The sequence below is a fragment of the Manacus candei genome, unplaced genomic scaffold, assembly GCF_025592945.1.
Source record: "Manacus candei isolate 608988 ecotype Guabito, Panama unplaced genomic scaffold, ASM2559294v1 h1tg000011l, whole genome shotgun sequence".
In the NCBI taxonomy this organism is placed as follows: Eukaryota; Metazoa; Chordata; class Aves; order Passeriformes; family Pipridae; genus Manacus; species Manacus candei.
Window position 1 is genome coordinate 32,375,731 of NW_026138059.1, and position 23,004 is coordinate 32,398,734.

Here is a 23,004-nt window from a genome sequence, read left to right on the forward strand (position 1 = left end):
AGGGAATTTAAAAGTGAAATTGTTAACATACCCATTGTGTGAAAAATGTCCAGAATATAAAGGAAGTAATGAGCTATTGAGGGAGTCTCTTTTGAAGTTATGAAACTGGAATACATGTTTTTATGGCATATAGTCATTGTGTGCAAAGGCATTAACCAATTTATCTTCCTAGAGGAGGAAGATAACACTGCACTCTGTGATGAAATGATAGCGTTATGAAGTTATTAACTTTTTTTTGGTTAGCAAATTTTCCCTTGACCCAAATAAGATTCGTAAAACAAATATCACTACATCTATATGTAGAAGAAATACTTTGGCCCTTTAGTGGAACTTACTATCTGCTTGAACATTCATCTCTATGGATACTGAAAACAAATCTAGAATAAAACGTAATGAGACGAATATCGGAATCGTTGAGAAAGCTGGAAACATGGAATACACAAGTTATTCATCAATTTATTTGTTAACATCTAAATCACTTAAGCAACTAGTGGACAAAATATCAGTTGTCTTGTACTAAAAATAAAAATATTAAAATTATCAGAGTATGTGCCCTCTCATGCAATCTCTTTTAACATTTATCTAGTCTCTAGTTTGGTACCAAATCCTTCAAACTACTGTTACCACAACAATTTCTACCATACTATCAACTACTCTCTTTTAAAGGGCCAATATCAGTGCTAATTTTTGTTTATTCTTTATAATCAGTGCAAACCCAGCTAGTTAGGCAATTTTATTTCTTTGCTTTGGCACACAAAAGCTAGGTTTGGACTTAAATCTAGTTTTAGGCTTTAAAATGGCAGTTTTTCTACCTGTTATTATTCCCTTATTGATTTCTTGATGGCCTCCTTTCAGTTCCAGCTCTGATTGGAAAGTATTTTGTGAGCCTAGTTACAGATCTACAGGTCTGCATGTATAGAAACATCTTTTTTGTGGGAGAAAATTTCCGTACATTACAAAGAGGGTTTTACGGGGATTAAACTAGGATAAGAAGAGGAAAGGTCTGTAATCACAGATTATTATTGTAGATTAATTCAAAGCACCTGCAGAAAAGTTGACTTCTAACTGCTTTTTAAAGCAGTAGAATACCAAAATTTATTTCCTCCTTCCTTTTTTTTTTTTTTTAATTAAAAGCTTTTAGCTCAAGTCAATATAGAAGTATGCTCTGGGATTTTTCTTTTAAGAGATCATAAAATATCTTTTTTAAAGTGGTTCTAAAATATGGATCTGACTGTTAAGAAAACAAACAAAAAACCTGAGCACCTCCTGAGTGATGTCTATCGACCATACAATAGAAAGTCAGTGAGAGCAGGAGACACTGACTTCTCTGCAAATATGATATCTGAACTTGTAGCATTTCTTAAAGTAGGCTTACTGTTATCTGAAACAAGTATTTGTCTCTTTTTTTGGAAAATATGAACAATTTTGGGCAGAGAGGGTAAATCCTCACTTTTGGACTGTAGTCTCCTGTATGGTATGTACCTTATTTTCCCAGTAGTAACTAATTTTTCAATGCTTGATGCATGTTTTAGGATCTTAGAGTCATGAAGATGCTCCACATCTATTGAACAACTTGCCACTATCACCTCTGAGACTAGAAAATGCATGTTGAATACCATAAGAGTGAGAAAGATTGGGATGTAGATGGAGTGGGGGTTTTGAGATGTGAGTTTTGGGACAGCAGTGCAGGGATTTAAGACAGTGAGGGAACTAAACAGGCACCAACAGGGGCAAGCAGCTAGCAGAGATTCAGTTAGCAAGTATTATCTGTCCTTTAGAGGTAAGCATTCAAATTTCACATTTAATAAGCTGCAAGCATTTAAATTTCATTGACATGAGTAATAGGGGGCTGCAATTCAAAGTGCAACAGTTTAATAAGATGAAGAAGAATGAAACTGAATGTATGGGAGTTTTTTAGGAAATCCCATCTGTTTGTGACCCTGAGCTCAGGAATTTGGCCTTTCTACACCATTCTATTGTGTATTGCCAGATTTTTTTTACCTTTGTCCTCATCCATAGTTGAAGGGCAAATCCCATGCACTTGAGTGAATAGAATGTGCTCTGAGAATTTTTGAAAATATCACAGTATGATTGCAGAACCATGAATTTTGCAGTTGTTCTTGGCTTTCCTAGCTGTTTGCTATTTGAAAGCTTTTCAAGACTTTTTGGCCTTAATGTTCTCCTCCCTACCCTCTGCTCTCTTCTTAAGCATTTAGTTCTGCACACAGCATCATGTAGATTCTTCTTACAGTCATATACCCCTGTGGGCTTTCATTTGACATTTCAGCTCCAACATATTGCATTGCAGATTTTTCAAACTTCACCAATGTGAGGTAGGAAAAGTTGATACAAATTTTGACTAGTTTTGGGTCTCTCTGGTTTTTTTTTCTTTTAAATTTCTAAATTCTTTCACTCTTTTGGGGTTTCAGAACCATAAAATAATTAATCAGCTTTATCCAAGGAAACTGTTCACTTTCAGAAGGATTGAGCAAACATCATTCATGCTTTAGGACCAAATGAACAGTTCTTAAAGTAATTTTCAGATACACTGACAAAAATATTAGTGATTATTGGCAACGTACTGAAGCAAGGGATGTCAATGTATGGGAAACAGAAGTTAATAAACTGCTAAAAGGAAACAAATGGAAGGAACACAATGGAACCGCTTAGCTGTAAATGAGTGAGGAAAGTTCATCACTAATGATAGTTTGAGATAGTTTTTGGCAGGTAATCTAACCTTCAAGTTGTTTTATCAGTATTCAGACTATCAATCATTTTAATTTTTCAATTCATTATATGTACTAGGACAACTTATTTCTCAATAATAATAATAATGTGAATTACAATAGTTTAAATTATTTAATTAACACAAAGCTATAGGGAATGTACAGCATATTTTAATCTGCAAATCAATGGGATATAACACTTCTAGATGCTATACACTTCTAACTAAGAAAAATATTTGTAATGTACAATTATCACCTTGAAGAACAGGGTTGCAATCAAACCCCATGTGGCTGATTTTAAGGACGAATACATGCATGTCAAACCAAGGCCTTCAAAGATTCTTCACAGCAGAAAGAACTGGAAGGGCAAAAGTAAGGAAAAATAACTCATGGGTTGAAATAAAGGCAGCTCCAAAAAGTAGAAGGAAAAATAAGAAAGAAATTATTAAAAAGCAGTCACTTTCCTCTAGTAGTCCAATGTCCAGACAATCCCTGAGCAACGGCTACTCTGGAAAAACTCCATGCCTAGTTTTATTGATGAGCATGATAGATGATATGGAACTCTGGTCAGTTCAGGTGAGTTGTCCTGGCTGCGTCTCCTCCAAGCCGCTTGCCCAATGCCAACCTTCTTACTGGGATGGCAGAGTGAGAAACAAAGAAGGCCTTGACACTGTGAAAAAAGACTGTTCAGTAAAAAAAATTGGTACATTATCAACACCGTTTTAGCCAAAAACCTAAAACACAGTGCCCTATGGGCTGCTATAAGGAAAATGAACTCCGTCCCAGCCAAACGCCGCAAATGATCAAACAAGCGTGTTCAGTTGTTACATTTCTAAGTTTTTGAATGCTCTGCTTTCCGGTTAGGAAAACTGAAAAAATTGTGGGTCTCCCAGTTTTTGTTGGCAGCATTTGACAGGGGGAAAGAACAGTCTAATCTAAGACTACTACATACCAAATTTAAGAAGATATGAATATTTTGAACACTGAATAACAATGTTTTGAAATTTTAATTTGAAACTTCTATTTTTCATTCTTTGCTAATGTGCAATTAAAAATAAGTAAAATATAAGTGCAAAATAACTTGAGTAAAAATGGAAATGTAAGTCCGAAACGTAATTTCAACCAAATTATTTTTTTTAAGTAGCATAATTTGCTCAAAATAACAAAACTTACTGTTGTCAAATCTGTATTTTGCAAAAATAAGTATACAATAAAACATCACCTGAAGTTCAAATCACTTATTTTTTTTAATATGTAACTGAATAGTTGAGCAAGACTGTAACATACTATTTGAAGGATTCTCTAAGTCTAGCTACAGTTATTTCCTGCAATAGCATACAAAAGGGATAACACAGGTGTAATTGTCCATCTCATTAGAGTCCTTTCTAATTACAGTTGCCTGTCATTTGCTAAAGCCATCAACAAGGCACAATCAGCAAGCAATTGCTTGCCTGGAGCATAAGACCTTTGAGATGAACCATTCTGAGTGGAAACTGGCTTCAAATATGTTTAGGACACATTTATTTAAATATTTTTTTTTTACTTCTAAATATCCATAAATTTGAAACTATCAAGTTATGCTGTTTCTGAAGGATCCAGAAACAGCTTGCAGAAACGAGGATTGGAGTATGGCTCTTATTTTAGGCTTTGATGACCAACTGATGCATCCCTATTCCTTGTTTGCTTTGGATCAGTGGTTTGGTTATATATTTATGCACTGTTTTTTGCAGTACACCGTCTGCATATCTGTTCTCTAGCACAAGAAATATTCATTCCACATACACTCTTAAATTATTGCACTTCATTAACTTGTTGGAAAGAATTGAGCAGAGATATACATATACGACCCTGTGTTTAAAAAACTTATACAAAATTTATATCACAGAGCTGAGAGAAGACAGAATTTGACTTAAGCCTTTGCAAGTTTTGGAAATAACCTTTTAATCTTAGGTGTAAAAATTCAGAATGCAAGATAATGTAAGCTAATCCTTAAATTACCCCTTATTAATGAGAAATCTGAACTTTTAGAGCTCTATATTATGTTGTAGAAAACAACACCATATTAAAAAGAAATTAGGGCTTGAAGAAATTTGAGTCAAAGATTAAAATCTTTCTGGAACATGGATGCATAAAATTTTGGTCTAAGGATATTTTTTATTAAGAAACTAGAGTGGTCAAAATGTATATGTAATTTCATGTTAACATTAATCTATATTTACAAAAGTAATAATGCACAATTTGTACTCTAGGTTAATATATATGACAGAAAAAACTAGTCATTGAGCATTTTGAAACAGCTGTCTTGTTTTCTATACATGCTTCTTGTTTCTTGTATTCATGGCTGAATACCTCAATACAGGCAAAGCGAAAGATGTGTTTTGGAGGTAGACTCTTAACTGAAAGAAAAATGCAATAAAAGGTATCTTAAATGTCATAGAAGCTTTTCAGAGGGGGATATGTATAGACTTCAATGGAGAAAAAGCTAAAAATAAATAATGAATATTCAAGGTACAAAATGAATTTAGAAAATAGCTCAATACACCCGTGAAAAAGGCAAAGAAATACCTTGCACTCCCCCAAAGTAGATGTTTAATTCTCCTATCCATATTGCTGCCTTTCTGGAAAACAGAATAAATGACTCTTCTTTCCCAGTATACCCGTGACAGATGTAAAAGACAAAGTGTCACACTTCATTGTTTCCATGGCATGAGCAGCATTTCAACTAAATTGTCACTGTTCATTCTGAACAGGCCTCTCCACAGGTCTGACTCATTACAGATTTGAATTGAATTATAAAGACACTGAGGCTAGTGGTTTACATAAATCAATACGAAAGGCTAGAAAATCTGTTTTTCTCAAAAGTGGTCACTAACAATGACAGGCTAATAATTTAAGACAATGTTATTTAAATCTAATTTACATGATATCTTTATACATATGACAACTTAATCCTGCAGGGGTTTTTTTTGTGGTTTTTTTTTTGTTTGTTTGGTTTTTTCTGTAGAGTGATATGCTTCTGCCTGCGTAGTTTCTAAAGAAATTCCTGCTACTGACTGGGTATGGAAAGCTATAATTTGTGAGCACATATTGCAACATACTATTAAGGGGAAAATCACTGCATGGAATATTTAACTTTTTATTATTGGGGGAAAACAACTATAAGAAAGAACCCTTATAAAAGAAAAAAGATATTTTATGACAGCTGTCTGTTTCAAAATGCAGTTAACAGTAAACAATTAAGCCACAGTAACAACTAAACCAGCATTCGGTGATACGAGAATAAACATGGTGTGGTAACAAAGGGAAACAATGCGGTAACAAAGGGAACTTGGTAAAGAATAAGAAATAACACACGGGTGTGTAAATACAAAATTAATTAGGAATGTAAGAGTGTACTGTCAGAAAGGTCTTGCTGCAGGACCTTATATTGTTGGTGGCTCATGTGCACTTATCTCCCACATGTGTTAGATACATATGCTCAGAGGAGAACCAATAAATAAGAGGCTTGAAGGACAATCTTTAATTCATTTTATCTGAACTATATGAAGAGCAGACTACATAAAGGAAGATAAAGAACAGATACCAAGAGCCTTCCAGTCTGCTTATTTTGAATCAGTCTCTGTATGTGCCTTTCTTTTTTACTATAGTGGGAACTATTGTATTAAGTTCAACAGTCTGACTCTTCAACAGTAGGATGAATTTTGCACATGTAAGTGTGTTCTGAATCATGGGTATAACTTTTAGTGGGCAAGGTCTATCTTTACAGATATTTTCAACATACCTCTAAAAGACCAGAAAATTATTTTCATATAAATAAATCTAATTTTACTTTTTATCAGTGGGTATATACTGTTTTAATGAAACTTAATTTCTAGTTCAGGGAGTAAATTCTGTTTAGCTGGATCTGAAGGTGACTACTTCTATGTAACCTGTTTTCTATAAGTTTTTTGAGCAGTCATTGCTAAAAATCAATTTTAGTTTTCCGAAGTGTGTAAAAAGTAGCAAATCTGGACATAATGTACTTTTTTTTTAAAGTGGATTCATGTCGGTGTGCATGATAGGGGTTAATACCTCTTTGTATGCATCTGTTTTGTGTATCATCTTCAGAAGGGCTGTTGAAATAAGATTTTAATTTTTCTCTAGTGAGAAACAGTTAATGAGGTTCACCTGCTGGAAGTCATTGAGGATTTTACAAGAGTATTTAAGAATGTTGCATTTGTGTGTTAAACAAAGGGCAGTGGGAAAATCTGACCTCTTTTGAATAGTACTTTCGACATACAATTAATCTCATTTTAAGGAATACTATAAAGACTGCTTACAACAACAAACTCATAAGGGACGTCCATCTTAAAGAAAACTAATTGCAGGTGAAATTGAATCCAAGTCAGGGAATGGGATTCAACTGCCACAATGTAGGTGCTATAAGGTATATAAAGGGCCTCAGCATGGGATTGTACTGGATGAAAAAAATAATTTCTGTTTGAAAAATATAAAATAGAAGAAAAACATATTTTTACTGCCTAGTCTTCTGTTACAAATATGAGCCTTCACTGTGGATAGAGTAGTTTAAAGCATTTTAGACTTTTTAGAAAAAATATATCCTTGTAAATAAAAAAGAAAAGTAGATATTGTGGTCATCGATTATAGTATTCTGCTTAAAGATGTATCTGTTTGGCCATGCACTAGAAAAATATATAGAAGAGAAAATAAAAAGGAAAAGTTACTTTATATAAAATAACAGCTAATCTATGTAGAGGGTTCAGATAAGGCAGGGTGTAAAACTCCACTTTTCTGCCAAAACAACTCTTCATTTTTATCAAGAGGCTTCTAATTCAGTAATTAAGACAAATTAGTGAACAACTTTTTAGAGATTAATTATCATTTTAGCTAATAACTTCTTAGCATTTAGAGTCTTAATAAAACAAAATATCTGCATATAATTGATGATCAATATAAACACAAACTCTGGATAAAATTAGTGATGACTTTTGGGATTTAGATGAAAACAGGGTGAAAGCATGTACTATGGTAGTATCATTTTCACATCTAGATTGCATTTCAGTCATTAGGAAGATTAAAATCCTTGCCTCTCATGGAAAAGATAATTGGATAATTACTAAGAAATACAGGTGACAGTCAAATCAATTGCAAATGAGAGAGGAATGTAAGGTTTTCAGTATGTCTGTGCTTCAGATCAAATGTTTTTACTTTCTCTTGTGTACGACGTTATCCCCCAGCCCCTCCAATATTAATACTTCAGGCTGTGAATTAAAAACTGCTCGTTTATTACTGGAGATGTGATATGTAGTATACTGAAACAGACCCTCTTGTACCTCATTAAACATTTTTGCTTGTTTACTTCAAGATTCTACTGGAATCTGTTCTTTGTGACAGTCTGCCATAAATTGTTAGTTTCTGAAGCACTCAACTTTCATATACATTACCATGTATTTTATTGATATTTATCACATTAATTGAATTACTTTAGAAGTCTGAATCTCTGGGCAAAATTTGTGCAACTTTTGTGTCATATTTAGAAGAGAATTTAAATTTATTTTTCTTGTTATTTATGGAATTGATATAGTACAGTCCGTTCATTTCTTTGGAAAGCCACGTCTAAATTTCTTCTTCTAGTCTTGTTTGCATAAGTCATGCTGAGATTGTTATTGATCTTGGGACACATTACAAAGTGTAGTTTGTTTCACTATTGCTATAACTTATGAAACAGGCAACGTCAAGGAATCTGAAACAATGTACTCTTAAAACTTTCAAATGAAATCTGCAGTTTAGCAGCAGAAACTCCTAATATCTCAGCTTTTGAAAATAAGCTTTTTTTTTTTAAACTTTTTTTATCTGCACTAACACTAAATTTGGTTTGGTTTGGTTAGTTGGTTTTTTTCTTTCATGGCTGAAGACTCAAAAAGGTAATCTTTGAGAGAATACAAAAATACTAGTTTTGTGCAATGAAAGTAGCTGGTACCTTAGGGACAGAAATAGTGAAGATTTTCCTAAGTAACATTCAATAACCCACCTTGATCTTCTGAAAATTGCTTCTAAGTATTTGAACCTTATGTTCATAGTAGCACATTTTAACCAGGGTAACAATACTTTTGGCAAAAGTGATTTTGATGAAAACGTTGCTAAGATGGAAAGATAATGACTTTCTAAACCACTCTCTAATGTAAACATTTTTGGAAACTAAACATCTGAGTACTGAACTAAACATTATTAATTATACCTGCAAAAACTGCCTGTCACATTTAAAACTCTTCCATCAATCTGATTTTGAAGGGCTTTTTTAAAATTCTTTTATGAGTATTATACCTTTTCCTGGTATCTCACAGCATTTTTATAGCAGTGATTTCAAATTGTTTAATTTGTGATACAGTAAGGAAACACTTTGAAAAGGTGACTAAATGCTCCAAGCAGTATTGAAGGAAATCTGTATTTCAATAACTTTAAGGGCGTAATGGAAACAATAAACTGTTCCAGTTAAGGCATTGTAACATGGAAGCATTAGGAAGTAGGAATGTGTTATTATGAAGTAAGGTAAACACGATGTAGCAAACTAAAATTTGAAAATATTTTCCTGAAATATAAAAGTAACTGGAAAACTTAGTTCTTCTCACTTTATAATACCATATGAAGGACAAGAAATCTTTATTTTGTATATCATAAATATAGTCCTTAGAGAACAAAATCCCTCTGCTTCTAGTCCTGGTAAACAAATGGATCTATCACAATTCTAAACACAATTTCATTAACCCAAAAATTACTATTAACAAGTATTACAAAAGCAAAAAGGAATTTTTCATACATACAGTTCATACCACTCATAGAATGACATTTGGTGCTCTGCATCTGTTACATAGATCTATGTGTGTGCATATATGTATGTATTAAGTCCAGATGTATCCTTTTGTCTTTTTTTATTTTGCTGTTTAGATAACAAGTGTTGTTTCAGGTTACTGAAGGATTCTGTCTTTGGAAATCTTAAGAGAAGGAATTAAAACATGAAAATGCAGTTTTTGAACTTTCTTAAATCACTTAAATATCTACAAACTCCTGAACATTTAAATATTAAGCACTAAAAAACCACAATATTCTAAAGCTGGTGATAACCATTTAAGCATTTCACTTCTGAAGAAAATTCTGCACAGATGTCCAGATACTGAAATTTCACTTACTGTAACAGAGGTCACAGCATTTGGCAAACCTTAGGTCAGGTATTTTTTTAGAAGGCATCCAGTTACATGTAAAACAATTTTGAAGATACTTATAATTTTTATGTACTTACCTTTTAAAACCTTTTTCACCACTTTTAGAAGATGGAGAAACTTTTGTTCAAATGAAATCCACGCTCACTATTTCCTCATATTATTCCTTATTTCTCTATATTTAAGAAAAAGCCCCCACAATATTTCTGTTTGGACAGTTAATTTAACATTAACAGTATAAACCTAACATTGACTTGTTATTTAGCACTTTATTTACTGTACAATCAGAGAATATACAATTTTCTTTGTCTTAGTGGTTAATTCAAATCCTTTTAGGAAAAGCATGCCTTAAAGTTGCCAGTTTCATGCAGCTACACTACATTATCAATCAAAAGATAACTTAGATGCTGAAGCAAATAGTTCTATGCGTTTTATGGTGCAAAATTTGCAGGATTCTGTGATCATGCCTGCATACACTGATTCCATGAATGCCTTTAACAGAAATTATATCTCATTTCAAAACATGTTAGATTTTCCAATAATTGTGCCTCTACTGCAATGTTGAGATGTTTAAAAAAATATTTATTTTTAAGAAAAACTTCTTGTCCATGGTTATGCAGGAAATCAGTGGCAATGAAAACAAACCCCAGAAATTTCAGATCCTGCTTCCCTCCTCAAAACTCCAAGTACACTCAGAATGAATAAAGGATACTGCTGAAGTCTTTTTCCACGGTGGCTTATTCACATAACACCAGCTTCAAAATCAAATAAAGCAGTATTTTCTTTGTCAAGTGATCCTTTTAAACCTTTTCCTATAGTGAGATTCAGAGAGCTTTCAATATAATTTTGAAAAGAATAATCAAAACAACGTATAGTCCAGATTCACACTATTGTATTCTAAATCTATATAATTCTATAAACTACATTACTTTATGGAAAAGGTTGCAAAGAAGAACATTTTTCATGCATTTTTAGCACCTTGATTGAAAGTGATTCAGTTTCTTAAATCCTAGACAGAAATAAGTGGCTAAGATGTAATTTTGTTCTGTATAGGAAGCACAAGCCTAAGCTGTCAACCTGTAAGGACGTCTTTGAATGTCCGTAGCTTTCAAATCCATAACAGAATCTGAAAGAGGATTATCAGTACAGTGCATAGCACGCTTGATTAGGGCTAAAAAGCCTTCAACCAGCAGTCTTAATCAGTCACTGTAGCACAGCACCTACCATGCCTCCTGATCCCAGTACCATACATGCCATGTCAGTGATATCAGGTTTTTCGGATGAGCCTTTTCACTGCCTTCTGGCTATACCTGTGTTTGGAGAAGTGCAGTCCGTTCACACTTCTGAAAAGCCATCAGTTCTACCTCTGCAAAATGTCTACAGTGTCCATTGTCCTCTCAGTAATATGCTTTTGACTTACTCTCTCCTTCATGTAGTACCTCACTACATCATAATCATCGGCTCTGATTACCAAATGGCCAATTTCAAAACTGGAACATGTCAGATATAAACATATCTTTTAATAATAAAATACCTGATATAATTTCTTGAATTCTGTCTTAAGACACTTTTTGGAAAAGTATCTTATAGCAGATACCAGTTACTCCTTTCTCACAAATTTTCCAGTTTATTAAGCAAAGACTGGCTGCGATTTCATGGTTTCTGAATGGGAAATAATGAATCAAAAAAAGAGATTTCTGTTTGTCACATCAGGATTAGATCTGGGTACCATACTTATCCTAGATTCAAAGTATTGTTCTGAGGTAAGGAAGAAGGGATAAAATATTTACATTCTTACAGAACTTAATACAAATTTATTAGTAAAATTTAAATACATTTGTATGTTTTCAAAGTAAAATAATGGGAAGAAATGTTATTGGGCAATGTTATTTTCTCCAGGCTCTCAGTCACATTTATAATGTTACTTAAGATAGGGATTTATATTATTATATTTAAAAAGTTACTCTATCATTAAAAAAATAGTGTTTATGTCATGTGTGACCGATGGTAGCTTTTAGAATGTATTAATAAAGGCCTCCATAACTGTCAGTAAATTTGTGCAGATTGGTGCATGATAATAATAACATGACTATAATGTTAAAAAAATCATAACCATTAATAACTAGTATGTGTATGTGCAAGATCTCTATCAAGTTGGTTTGATACTAGAAAGAAAAGAAAATTTTATATCTAGGACAAGAGGGGAGGTTTAGGTTGAATATTAGGAGGAAACTTTTTACAGAGAGAATAATCAGACATTGGAATGGGCTGCCCAGGGAGGTGGTGGATTCACTGTCCCTGGACGTTTTTAAGATTAGACTGGATGTGGCACTTAATGCCATAGTCTAGTAACCATGGCATTATCCATATATAATACCCATATATCCAGATATAATACCCATTATATATTATATATATTATATAATTATGGGGATGATAATGCAAACACAAAGATGCTGATCTTCAAACTGAACCCTATTGTAGAATGGAAATGAAAAGTTAAATCATTAAGATGTTATCCTATTATTTGTCAAATTAGGTACATAAGAGCAGGAAAATTCTTTTCTTTGGGGGGAAAAGTTTTGCCAAGATGTGTATCAAGCTGGCTGGTTTTTTTTTTCCTCTGGATTTTGTGTTTGAGAAAATTATTTGAAAATTAGGGAAAACCAGGATGACTAGCAAACTAAAAATGTCAACTCTACTAATTTTTTTGATGGAAAATGCAGACTTTTCATTTAAGCAATCTCAGAACAATTTTTTTGGACTTGTAAAATTTTTCATTAACTAATTCAGATTTTCTTCTTCCTTGGAAAATATTAAGGACATCTACATTATGTCCTTTTTGGTAAAATATTGCTATCTGTTTTTCTTAGCCCCAATAGTTTGTCTTACTGCATCAGTATTACGTAGACGATTGAATTTTTCCTATTGGTTAAAAAACTTGGTCATATAAATTTTTTTTCAATACTGACACCTGATAAAGAATACTAGTGGATTTCGGGTTTAGTAAAAGGAGTTCTGTTATACCAAGAGTAATAAGAAATTTGAATTATCATGGATGTCACTGCAAAGATACAATATGTAAAGAATGTTTTTCAATTGCTCTTGCATATCTGGCTTGGATTGGCATGTCTTAAACATTCTTCTTCTCTGTGATTCTTCAGGTGTTGATCATTACTAAAAACCTAGTGAGCTTTAACTAAGTGATTATTATGACAGTAAAAACTTGAAGTGCTCAGCTATACAGCAGTCACCTACTGAACACAGCCTGTAAAACTTTTTGAGCTACAGATTGAGCTGTAGATACATGATGCCGTATTCCCTAGTGTTACTATTATAAGACAGAGACAAACTGCCTTATCATTAACACTGTAAATGAAGAAGTCATATATGAGACCATTAAAGCAAGCTAAGATTCATATACACCTTTTTTTACTACTTTTAAGTTTTCTGTCTCTGTTTTGAGGTAGTGGTGGAATTTCAGACATTTCCTCTAGGATGTGCTGCTGATTGTATCTGAGGACTGATGTTTCTGCCAGTCATGGGTCTATAAGCTCTGTTAAAAATAATACAAATGACAACACCTGCATTTCCCAAGCTGCTAGACAGAGATAGGCATTGGTTTGGCTGCTAGTCCACATATCCAATAGCAAGATTTGTGACTCTTCTGTCAGCTTATCTGAAGGCATGCAGTGCATTCCTCAATTTGATTATTAATAAGGCTATCCTGAGCATAAAGTACAGCAGCAGTAAAGAACAGCCTTCTTGGGAGGGAACAACATGACACAATATGCTATAACAACTTTGTGGTTTGTCTCCCAGTATTAAGCCAGTGGATTTATATGACATTGTCTTTAAAAATACTCAAAGTTTGAGTTTCTTTTTGCTATTATTTGCATACTCAGCAACAAATATATGAACATAATGATAAGTCCAAGGCAGTTTAAAGTTACCAAATAAGTTTCTACTTACTTCTTATGCAGCAATGGAAAAAGCACCATTTAAAACTTCCCATTTCTGTCAATGCTTGAACTCATTTATGTGTCTTTGCTGAGCATCCTGGAAATACCGGACACAGACTTCCAAGTAAGCATATAAGGTCTCTCCATCTAGAGAATGAAGATCTGTTTTTTTACTGTATTCTGATATTCAGAATGCAAATGTGTGTCTGTCTAAGCTTGTGCTCTGCTTAGTGTGAGTTCAATTTAAACTGTTTAGATGTTCAATTAAAAAATGATGGTGCCCCATGGGCAGCATTAGGTTGGCCAAAGCTAACAGCTGTATTCACAACTGAGGAGCCTGGTATTTTCATTTTGCATATTAGTAGGACGTGGCACACTTTTGAGAACCAGTTGATTTGAGTCTCTTAGTGTGAAGATGAACTCACAACTGCCATCATCCAAAATATTTAACTATTAATATTTAACTATTTCTTCCCTGCTCTTTGAGCAGAGAGATGCAGAAGTAGCATAAAACTAGAAGGAAAGGAACCTAGTGGAAGTTGGACAACCTAAAGGTTGGAAAACAGCTAAGAAACTTCAAATACATAGTCTAATTTATATTCCTCTATGGTTCTTATTTTTAATTCAATGTCTACCTAATGTAAAATATGAAAATATTCAGGAGCAGGAATCAGAAGATATGTTTTCCTTCCTCCTAGCAAAATATTCTAATCATAGAACTACAGAAACGGGGTATTCTACCTCTGTTTTCCTTAGGAATGGAAATATACTCTGAAACAGACAGACCATATGCTGCAATATTTTCAGGGGGTACATTTATCACAGGGACAGAGAACTAGTGAGTGAAGGAAGAAACCACTGAATGGTGCATATGGGCAGTCATACATCATTGCAGCTTACAGTGAATGGAGGCTTTGTCGTCTTTATAAAATTGTTTTACTATGTGATAGACTGTCACTAACATTAGGAATTACCTAGATATGAGAGATCAAAATAAAATTTCATTTTTATTTTTTCTTGTGCTGAAGAGTAGTGGCTGCATATTTGACATAGAATTCCCTATCTCAAGAATTTAGGTATGAAAAATAGAGGAATAAAGAAAGGAGACTACTGAGCTTCAAACACGTTGAAATTACAGAAGAAATCTTCCAATTTAAAAATTTCAGGAGAATAAAGATACTGTAATGTTTATTTTTCCTTGTTAATTCATTGTAGTTTAAGATTTTTTTTTCACAACTGTTTGTGTAATACTGTTTTATTAAAACATGTTCGAATAGCTCCCTTTCAGATGTCTTAGGAAAGCCTATGAAATCTATCTTAATTTCCGTTATGTTTATGGAAATATCTTTCTACTGTCTCTGGAAATCTATACTTATAATTTATTATTTAATTTTTAGATTTCTGCAGCAATTTTTAATTATTCTTCCCAAATCAAAATAGTATCCTCCTATATGCCACAGCTGGAATTGCGATGTTTAGATTCTGTAAGTCTCAGCAATGCAAAATCTTGTCTGTCAGAATACCTCTCCCTGAACAGAACACTTCATTAACTTCAAAAGCAGTAGGTTACCTTTCATGTTAATATTCCATCACTGTGCAAATAAACATGGGATCTTTCTCAATTTTGAAGTGCACTGAGCTTATATTTACCTGAGTATTATCCAAGTTTCTTTTGCTTAGCTTCTGAAGTATTGTTCATATTGTTTACTGATTATATATACATTCTATGCTCAATTCATTTGGACCATTTCCCTAGATTAATTTTTCTTAAGTCTGCCTTTACCATCATTTCCTCATTCCCAGTTTTAAATGACTAATGTTTAAATAATTATTAGTCACATCTTTTCTCAGTGGTTAGGACTTGTGCTTTTAAATTAATACTGTATGAGCATCTGTCCCTAGGGGCTCTGACTGGGAATTCAAGGGCTCAATTGCAGGAAAAAATTTAACACCTCCATTCTGTAATGAGAAATGGGTTGTAAGAGGCAGGAGATTTATAAAACTGAAATGACTTTTATATTTAATACTATCAGTAAATACTACCTACACAGTCTTTTTGATTTAGAAAAGTTTATCTACTTGATTACTCACAAGACTATTCAGAAACTGACTGTAGTTTGTGAAGTTGTTTGACTCAGTTGTATATTCAGATTCTGGGAGCTTCTTGCTGAGAAGGTAGTGATGTTGAATATTATTTTTTTTTAAAGAAAATACAAAGCCAGGTAGGAACATTACTCAGGAAATGAATAAATTCAAGGCAGGAGAGAGTGAATGAATAACATTTCTCATGAAGGCACAATGTCTGGCTTGTAATTAATGATCCTGAGATGATGGCCATTGGTTGTCCATTAGTATTGACAGGTGCTGTTAATATGAGGACTGAAGAGACCATCAGGATGCTAGTCATTTTTCTGAGGCATTCCATGTCACTACAGTAGGGACATATCTTCAAATTACTTTTATTGTCACAGTAACCTTGGCCTTCACAGACCCAAGAATAAATTATATTACCCCAAAGTGTATATAAATTTACATTTCATGGGCAATGATATGTCATTAATGAGAAAAGCTGAAGCACAGCACGAATGTATTTACTTCATTTAAGATTAAGGTCTGTTCAGAAAGGTTGGTTCTAGAAATGATCTATTATTTGGGGCATGTCCTACTCTGGTAGCATGCCTTGTTTGGAGATGCTGTCATCACATGAGAGAGGTTATGCAGGACGCAATTGCTTTGATTCCTGCATTTGCTGAAGTTAGCATCCACATGCAGCTCAAGGCAAAAGAGCAAAATTTGAACCTTTTACTCAACATGTTTATCAATTCAATCAAACAGTCTTGCTAAAATACCTATACCTCTTAATTTCTGGAGACAAGCTGAGGCATCCCAGTTTCATACACCTTTGTGTGTTGCATTTCCAGTGAACTGTCCAGTTCATTATAGATGTATCATAAGTCTAGAATAGCAGAAAAGAAAAATCCCGAAATCTTCCTTCTGCCTGCACACGCAAATAGGTAGTGGCAGATCTGGAAGGGGTAAATGTGTTCATTTCAAGCTTAACTATGTAAAATAATTAAATATTCTTCATCTCCCTTCTATTTTGCTTCTCAATAGTGTGGTTAGTGTACATTGCCACACTTTTTTAATTCACAATAGTAAAATGAATATTGTATGGAAAAAAACCCAAAACATTTCCTTAAGGTTAGTTCTAATTGTTTCTGGCTTAGTTATTGTTTGGCTAGAACCTCACCAAAATCATGAGTTACACTGTATGAGGTCTATTAAGTGAAACAATTCAGGCTGATGAATCCAAAGCATGATTAAAGATGTTACTTTATGCTCTTTTTGCTTACTTGTGGTTTGTTTTGTTCTTTTGTCTTTGTTGCACTCCAGGAGGCATTTTTGAGTGTGTGGAATCTGGTCCAATGGGAGCAGAAGAATTAGCCTTCAGATTTGCTGTGAACACAATCAACAGAAACAGAACTCTTCTGCCAAACACCACATTAACATATGACACTCAAAAGATAAATCTCTATGACAGTTTTGAAGCATCCAAAAAAGGTAACCTTTTGCATATTTCATTTTTTTAATGAGGAACGAAGACTCAGTTTACCTACCTGAAAAAATGTCTATCCAATGAAGCCATATGCAATGAGACTGTGATATTATTGTGCTGACATTCAGGAACTGCTTTATTGAAGGCTGTAATGGTAACTGCTTGAAAATTCCGTCATCACTTTTGCTCCCATTGACCCTATCTAAAAGCTATTTCCTTAAATATTTAAAATCTGAAATAAATTTTGCTGAACAATGTATTAGGATGTTTCTGAGACCAGCTCCTTTGGAGTGAGAAAGCAGTATCTCCAGACTTTACTGAGAAAAATGTCAAGTTCCTCCAAATTCTAGTGAACCTGGAATTCAGGTTTAGGCATTCAATGACTTTAAGTACATCTCCACAAATGCCTTTATATAGTTAATCATGTATGGACTTCAAAAGGAAAGAAGTAGTTGTAATTTTGTGCATCTTATGTCAGCATAGCATAAAAGTAAGGCTAAATATCAAGTCTGTACAATATCACTATCAGGTGAATGTCTAGCCTGAGTTCAACCATTTTCTCTCTAAGTATAAAGGATTTGTTTAAAGAAGGATTAGAAGTTAAAAGTAATTTTGAACATTTTTGCTAAATTTTTCAAAGTTTCAAATCTTTGATTCCCAAAAAAATCCAAGTTTTCAGACTGTTTTACATTCAAGTCAATGTCAACAGACAGAAGTTGTTCTGCCTCATTGCTGTATTCTAGGAAGTGCAAACACCAAAAAGTTCAATATGTATTTGCAAGACACAATACAAAGCCTGGTGTAAGACTGAATTTTACTCTGTATTATGTGTTCTTTAAAAATATTTTTTTATAAATTGAAGAGCTAATAGCATATGAATGTCATCCCTAAAAAGAGAATAATAAAGGTGAAAGAACTGAAGGTAAGCCTGTGCTTCTTATGACAGGTTTTTAGCCTAAATTTGCTAAGTGATCTGGTCCCAACATGCCTTTCCCAAGTATTGAAGACTGAAAACTTTATACAATAAGGGATTTTTAGTGTTATAGTGAGCTAAGAATAAAAGCATTTGATGAAACATTAGAAACGATACATAATTAAACACTGCTGCTGATGAATGCAGAGGAAATGGAATTTAATACTGATTAAAAATTTCAGTTTAGAACTTATGGGAATTTTTATTCTCTTTTATTATAACATGAAGAGTTAATCTTTCTAGTCTTGTTTTTAGGCATGAAAAGAGAAAGTGTTCATATTTGTACAGAAATACACACAGTTTGGTCATTGAAGAGGCTTTGATTTATGAAAAATACTGTAGGCTAAATATTTATGCCTATCAAGACGGTTTCTTGCAGAAGTGAGTATATGGTAGAAGAAAGAGGCAAACCCCCACTTTTAATACTGTATTTTTGAGTTGTTATTCCAGTGTTTTGCATGTTTGATTAAAGTGGGTTCTGAGAGAGACTACTCTGTTCTTTCCATCTCAGTCAAAAGTGAAAAAATGGGCGGATCCTTAATTCTACCCCCTTCATTCTCCTTTCCTTCTCACTCTCCAAATTCATATGCTTCCTGAATCCAACACATGCTAGCCTGTGAAATATAATGAAACAGTTTCTTCCCATTCCTGAGTGAGGATGTAGAGAGCAGAAAAAATTCTTCTGAGATATTTAATTCTTCAAGTCTTTCCTGAGGCAATGCAACAAACTACTTTTAGCCCTTAGTTAGGGTTTGCTAGTCCTAATATTATGTTGCTAATTTTTGTTAGACTATAATAGCTGAAGTCAGAATGGCAACATGCTATTGATTAGATATATTGAATAGATTGCATATATTCATTTTTCCCACTTGCATCTTAGATGAGAATGTAGCTCTTTATTTGTTACTGATCAGGCTGTATCAAAATCTGTGTAATCTTCCAGTTCTAATAGCTTTTTACTTCATCAATTCACACACAGAAAACTACCTTTGTGCTCACAGGCGCTTTAGTTCAGAATCGAAGGGTAAAGGTTAACATAAAATGGTTCATTTTATTATGATGGCTCCAAAGCAGAGTTTCAACAATGAGGTTTGAGCATTTGACTCATTTTTGTGGTTCATTATTATGCCCATTAGTGAGCAGGCAGGTGCTGAATCAAAAATAGCCTATTTAGACCTCTTAGAAACACATACTTTCGAAGTTGAATATAGATGAACTATTAATGGGTTTTTAAAGGTACTATATGAAAGAACAACCTGAAGGCAAGATGATATTCCAAGATACTGTTTAACTGAAGAATAATGTAAGTGCAACAAAATATCCCTCAATGTGCTAGAAAAATTGGCATGCTCCTGAGAGAACCAGTGCTATATTAAATCACGTGTGAAAGCATTGCATTATTCAAATCTCAGAAACAGGAAAAAAAAAGCCCATTGAAAAGCCATCTGGTAACTATTGCTGTTGTTAGTGATCCCATTTACTGACATTTGCATAAAGCTTGTTGATTACTCTTAGGAAGGGCAATATTAGCATAAATGTTTTTTTTTATCAGGCTAGTCATTTAGGCAACACACCGAATAGCAATGGAGATCCTGTGTGTATGAGAGGTTCATTTAAACCATTGGTGTTCTACAGTAATAAAAAGGTGTGCCAGCATAATTTCTGGAATCCACTTGAAAGACAGCAATATTTTCATCAAGTTGAAAAGAATGTACATAATAATAAAATTAATTTTGAATTGCTGAGAAAAGTGATGCAGCAAAATGTGTTTCTACTGCTTGTTTCCTCAGCTGCTAGGAACAGTGGTGGTGGAGTAACAGTATTAATTAATCAAACCTCATACAAATACTTGCACCTAGTTTGTATTAAGGAGATACTTCTCATTACTTCTCCCTATCAGATAAATTGCTTTCTTAGAACACAGAATCTGTTGTTTTTCAGAACTGCATATTCATAAAGTTTATGCCTATGGTAGTGAATGACATAGGAGCAGGGTATGGGCTGAAACACTGGTCTCCAGTGTTGACTGTTTTTTCTTGCCTTCTTTTTGGTACATCCTAACTAATATTTCACAAGGTGATACTGGAGATAACACAGACCAGAGGCTGGCAAAGAACAGTACAGTTAGAGACAATCTGTATCAGAAAGTGGATAGCTAAGCTGTTTGAATGCAACGATATCATGCCAGTGATTCTCAGGGCCAGTTTTATGTACTAGTACAAGTGTAGCAAAACTGAGCATCTCCAGTTTTTAAGCAGGGACGCTGAACTTTTTCCACTAGCAGACAGTAATTTAATTTTAGCGAAAATTTTGGCCTTTAAATTTTGGTAGTCAACCTGACTCCTTTCAAATACAGAAATTCAAATGTCCATTTAAATGAAACTAATCACGGGCCCTAGAAGCTACTTAACATGTAAAATTTCTGAGTAATTAGGATCTCAGTAGAAATAGTGTTGATTGATCGAGGAAGAGGTTCACACTTAAACTAGATTAGAATAGTGTCCTACATGGCCATTTTCCAAGTGTAAGGTGCAGCTGAGCATAAATCTCTTTCCTTGTCAGTGCTTTTTAAAAGACACAATTGTTGGCCTTTGTGACTTCCACTGATCTAGAAGTGTTTATTAAATATAGTTGAGTGCTTTTTAAGTGTTAAGTGTTGATATTTATCACTTTGTAGTGAAAGCTTGGAAATGTATTCTGAAGTTGAAATCTGCAAGTGAAAGTGTTACACAGGAAGGGAACTCTGTCAGTAATACAGTTGTATTTCATGGAGTGCCTTTTGTTTAATATGAATTGTGCAATACCTTCTGGCACACTGCCTTCTTTCCTCTCATCATTGACAGACTTCTGTCTCCTCTTCAGCCTGCGATCAGCTGTCCCTTGGGGTTGCAGCCATCTTTGGACCATCCCATAGCTCCTCAGCTAATGCTGTGCAATCCATCTGCAACGCTTTGGGTGTTCCACATATCCAGACCCGCTGGAAACATCAGGTGTCAGACAACAAGGACTCCTTCTATGTCAGCCTTTATCCAGATTTCTCTTCACTCAGCCGTGCCATCCTTGACCTTGTGCAGTTCTTCAAGTGGAAAACTGTTACTGTTGTTTATGATGACAGCACTGGTAAGGCTAAAGCATTAGACTATGTTCAGATGTATTCCCATGTACAAAGAGAGGGAGGAGGGGTGTCACTACTCATATTTCATAATTTAAGAAATCTTAACTAATTTACAAGAATTTCTATTGAAACCAGTATACAACAAATAATGTGGATTTATTAGCATAAGTATTTTCAAAAGTGTGCTTCAGTTGCTGAATTCTGTGTGTTTGAGCTCACAGCTGTCAATAAATTTGTCACACTCTATTTGTGTTTTCTGCAGTGTCCTAACAGTTGCTAACACCTTTTGAATTTATTTAAAACTTAAACTTGGAAGAAAAATATGGTAACTTGAAAGATATACTAGTATGCCCAGTGAAATAGAAGACCTATATTCTGGTGCTGCTTCTGTCATTGGTTAAGTTAGAAAACAGATACCATATTTGTTTAGAGTTTCAGTGTCTGCTTTTTGAAATAGAATTGAAGGAGGAGGCTTGGTTTTAGCTGCTAACAACTGAAACCACGGGAAGTTTGGAGGCTTGTTTTGCAGATGAATTACAAGAGTTAAAAATCAATGTCTGCCTTTCCAGCAGAATTGTACCAGTTTGCTTTCTTTCCCTTAGTCATGCTAAAATTTGTTTTACCCTTCTATTTTACCTTGGCAGTGTCATCTTTGAAAAGTACTGTAAAACTTAAATTCCATTTAAGTCTAGTGGTGGTCAGAACTAAGACCTTGGTTAAGAGGAAAATCTGATTGTAATGGAAGATACAAGGAAGATACTTAGCCAAAGATATATTTAATCTTCTTGGAAATGTTGCTAACTTCTCCCATGCTGGTTGATCCATCATTACCAGGAAAAGAGCATGGTGATCCTCCAACCCTTCTCATGGTTCAAGGAACTGGAAAACTGTTGATGTCCTCATTACATAATGCTATTATCTATCCAAATCTAAAATAAAAGAAAATTAGATCAAGAAACAATGTGTTACCTGTTAGGGTACCTGTATGGGAGACTAACTCTGCTAGATAAACAACAGTTACTACTGCAGGACAGAACACCCCGCCTACTGTTCAAGCTCAGATAAGACGTGTTTATGGATATCAAAAGGTGAGGAGGGAGCAGAGAAGGCAGTGTGTAAACGTCTTTATAACCGATTTTTTCTTTATGCTTTTTAAAAAAATGCAAGGCAGTGAAGCTTAGAGACTGCCTCCCTAGTATGTTGGCTGATGTAACCAAAAGCCTCAGGTAGTCAAAGAGATTTCAAGTTTAGCTTTACAATATGTAATATGTAGCCTGTTTCTTATTTTTAAAATTTTTCTATCATTGTTCTGAAATAGGAAATAAGTGAAAAAAAGCCTCAAATTTTAATCATATGATGACTGAAAAAAAGTAATTTTTGTTTAGTGACAGTTATTGACTTAGGTTTACATAAATTGGAAATATTTCCCCTTGATTAAAATAGTTTGGAGGCTAA

At 33.9% G+C, this 23,004-nt stretch overlaps 1 protein-coding gene across 1 annotated transcript in view; it reads left to right on the top strand.

The window, feature by feature from the left end:
• The window catches only part of LOC127466854 (glutamate receptor ionotropic, kainate 2), a 246,679-nt gene that overhangs the window by 110,889 nt on the left and 112,786 nt on the right, over positions 1–23,004 (top strand). Inside the window, exons 3-4 of the mRNA XM_051778199.1 lie at positions 17,299–17,466; positions 21,297–21,554. Of these exons, the coding sequence (XP_051634159.1) occupies positions 17,299–17,466; positions 21,297–21,554 (426 nt within the window). The remainder of the gene's footprint in view (positions 1–17,298; positions 17,467–21,296; positions 21,555–23,004) is intronic.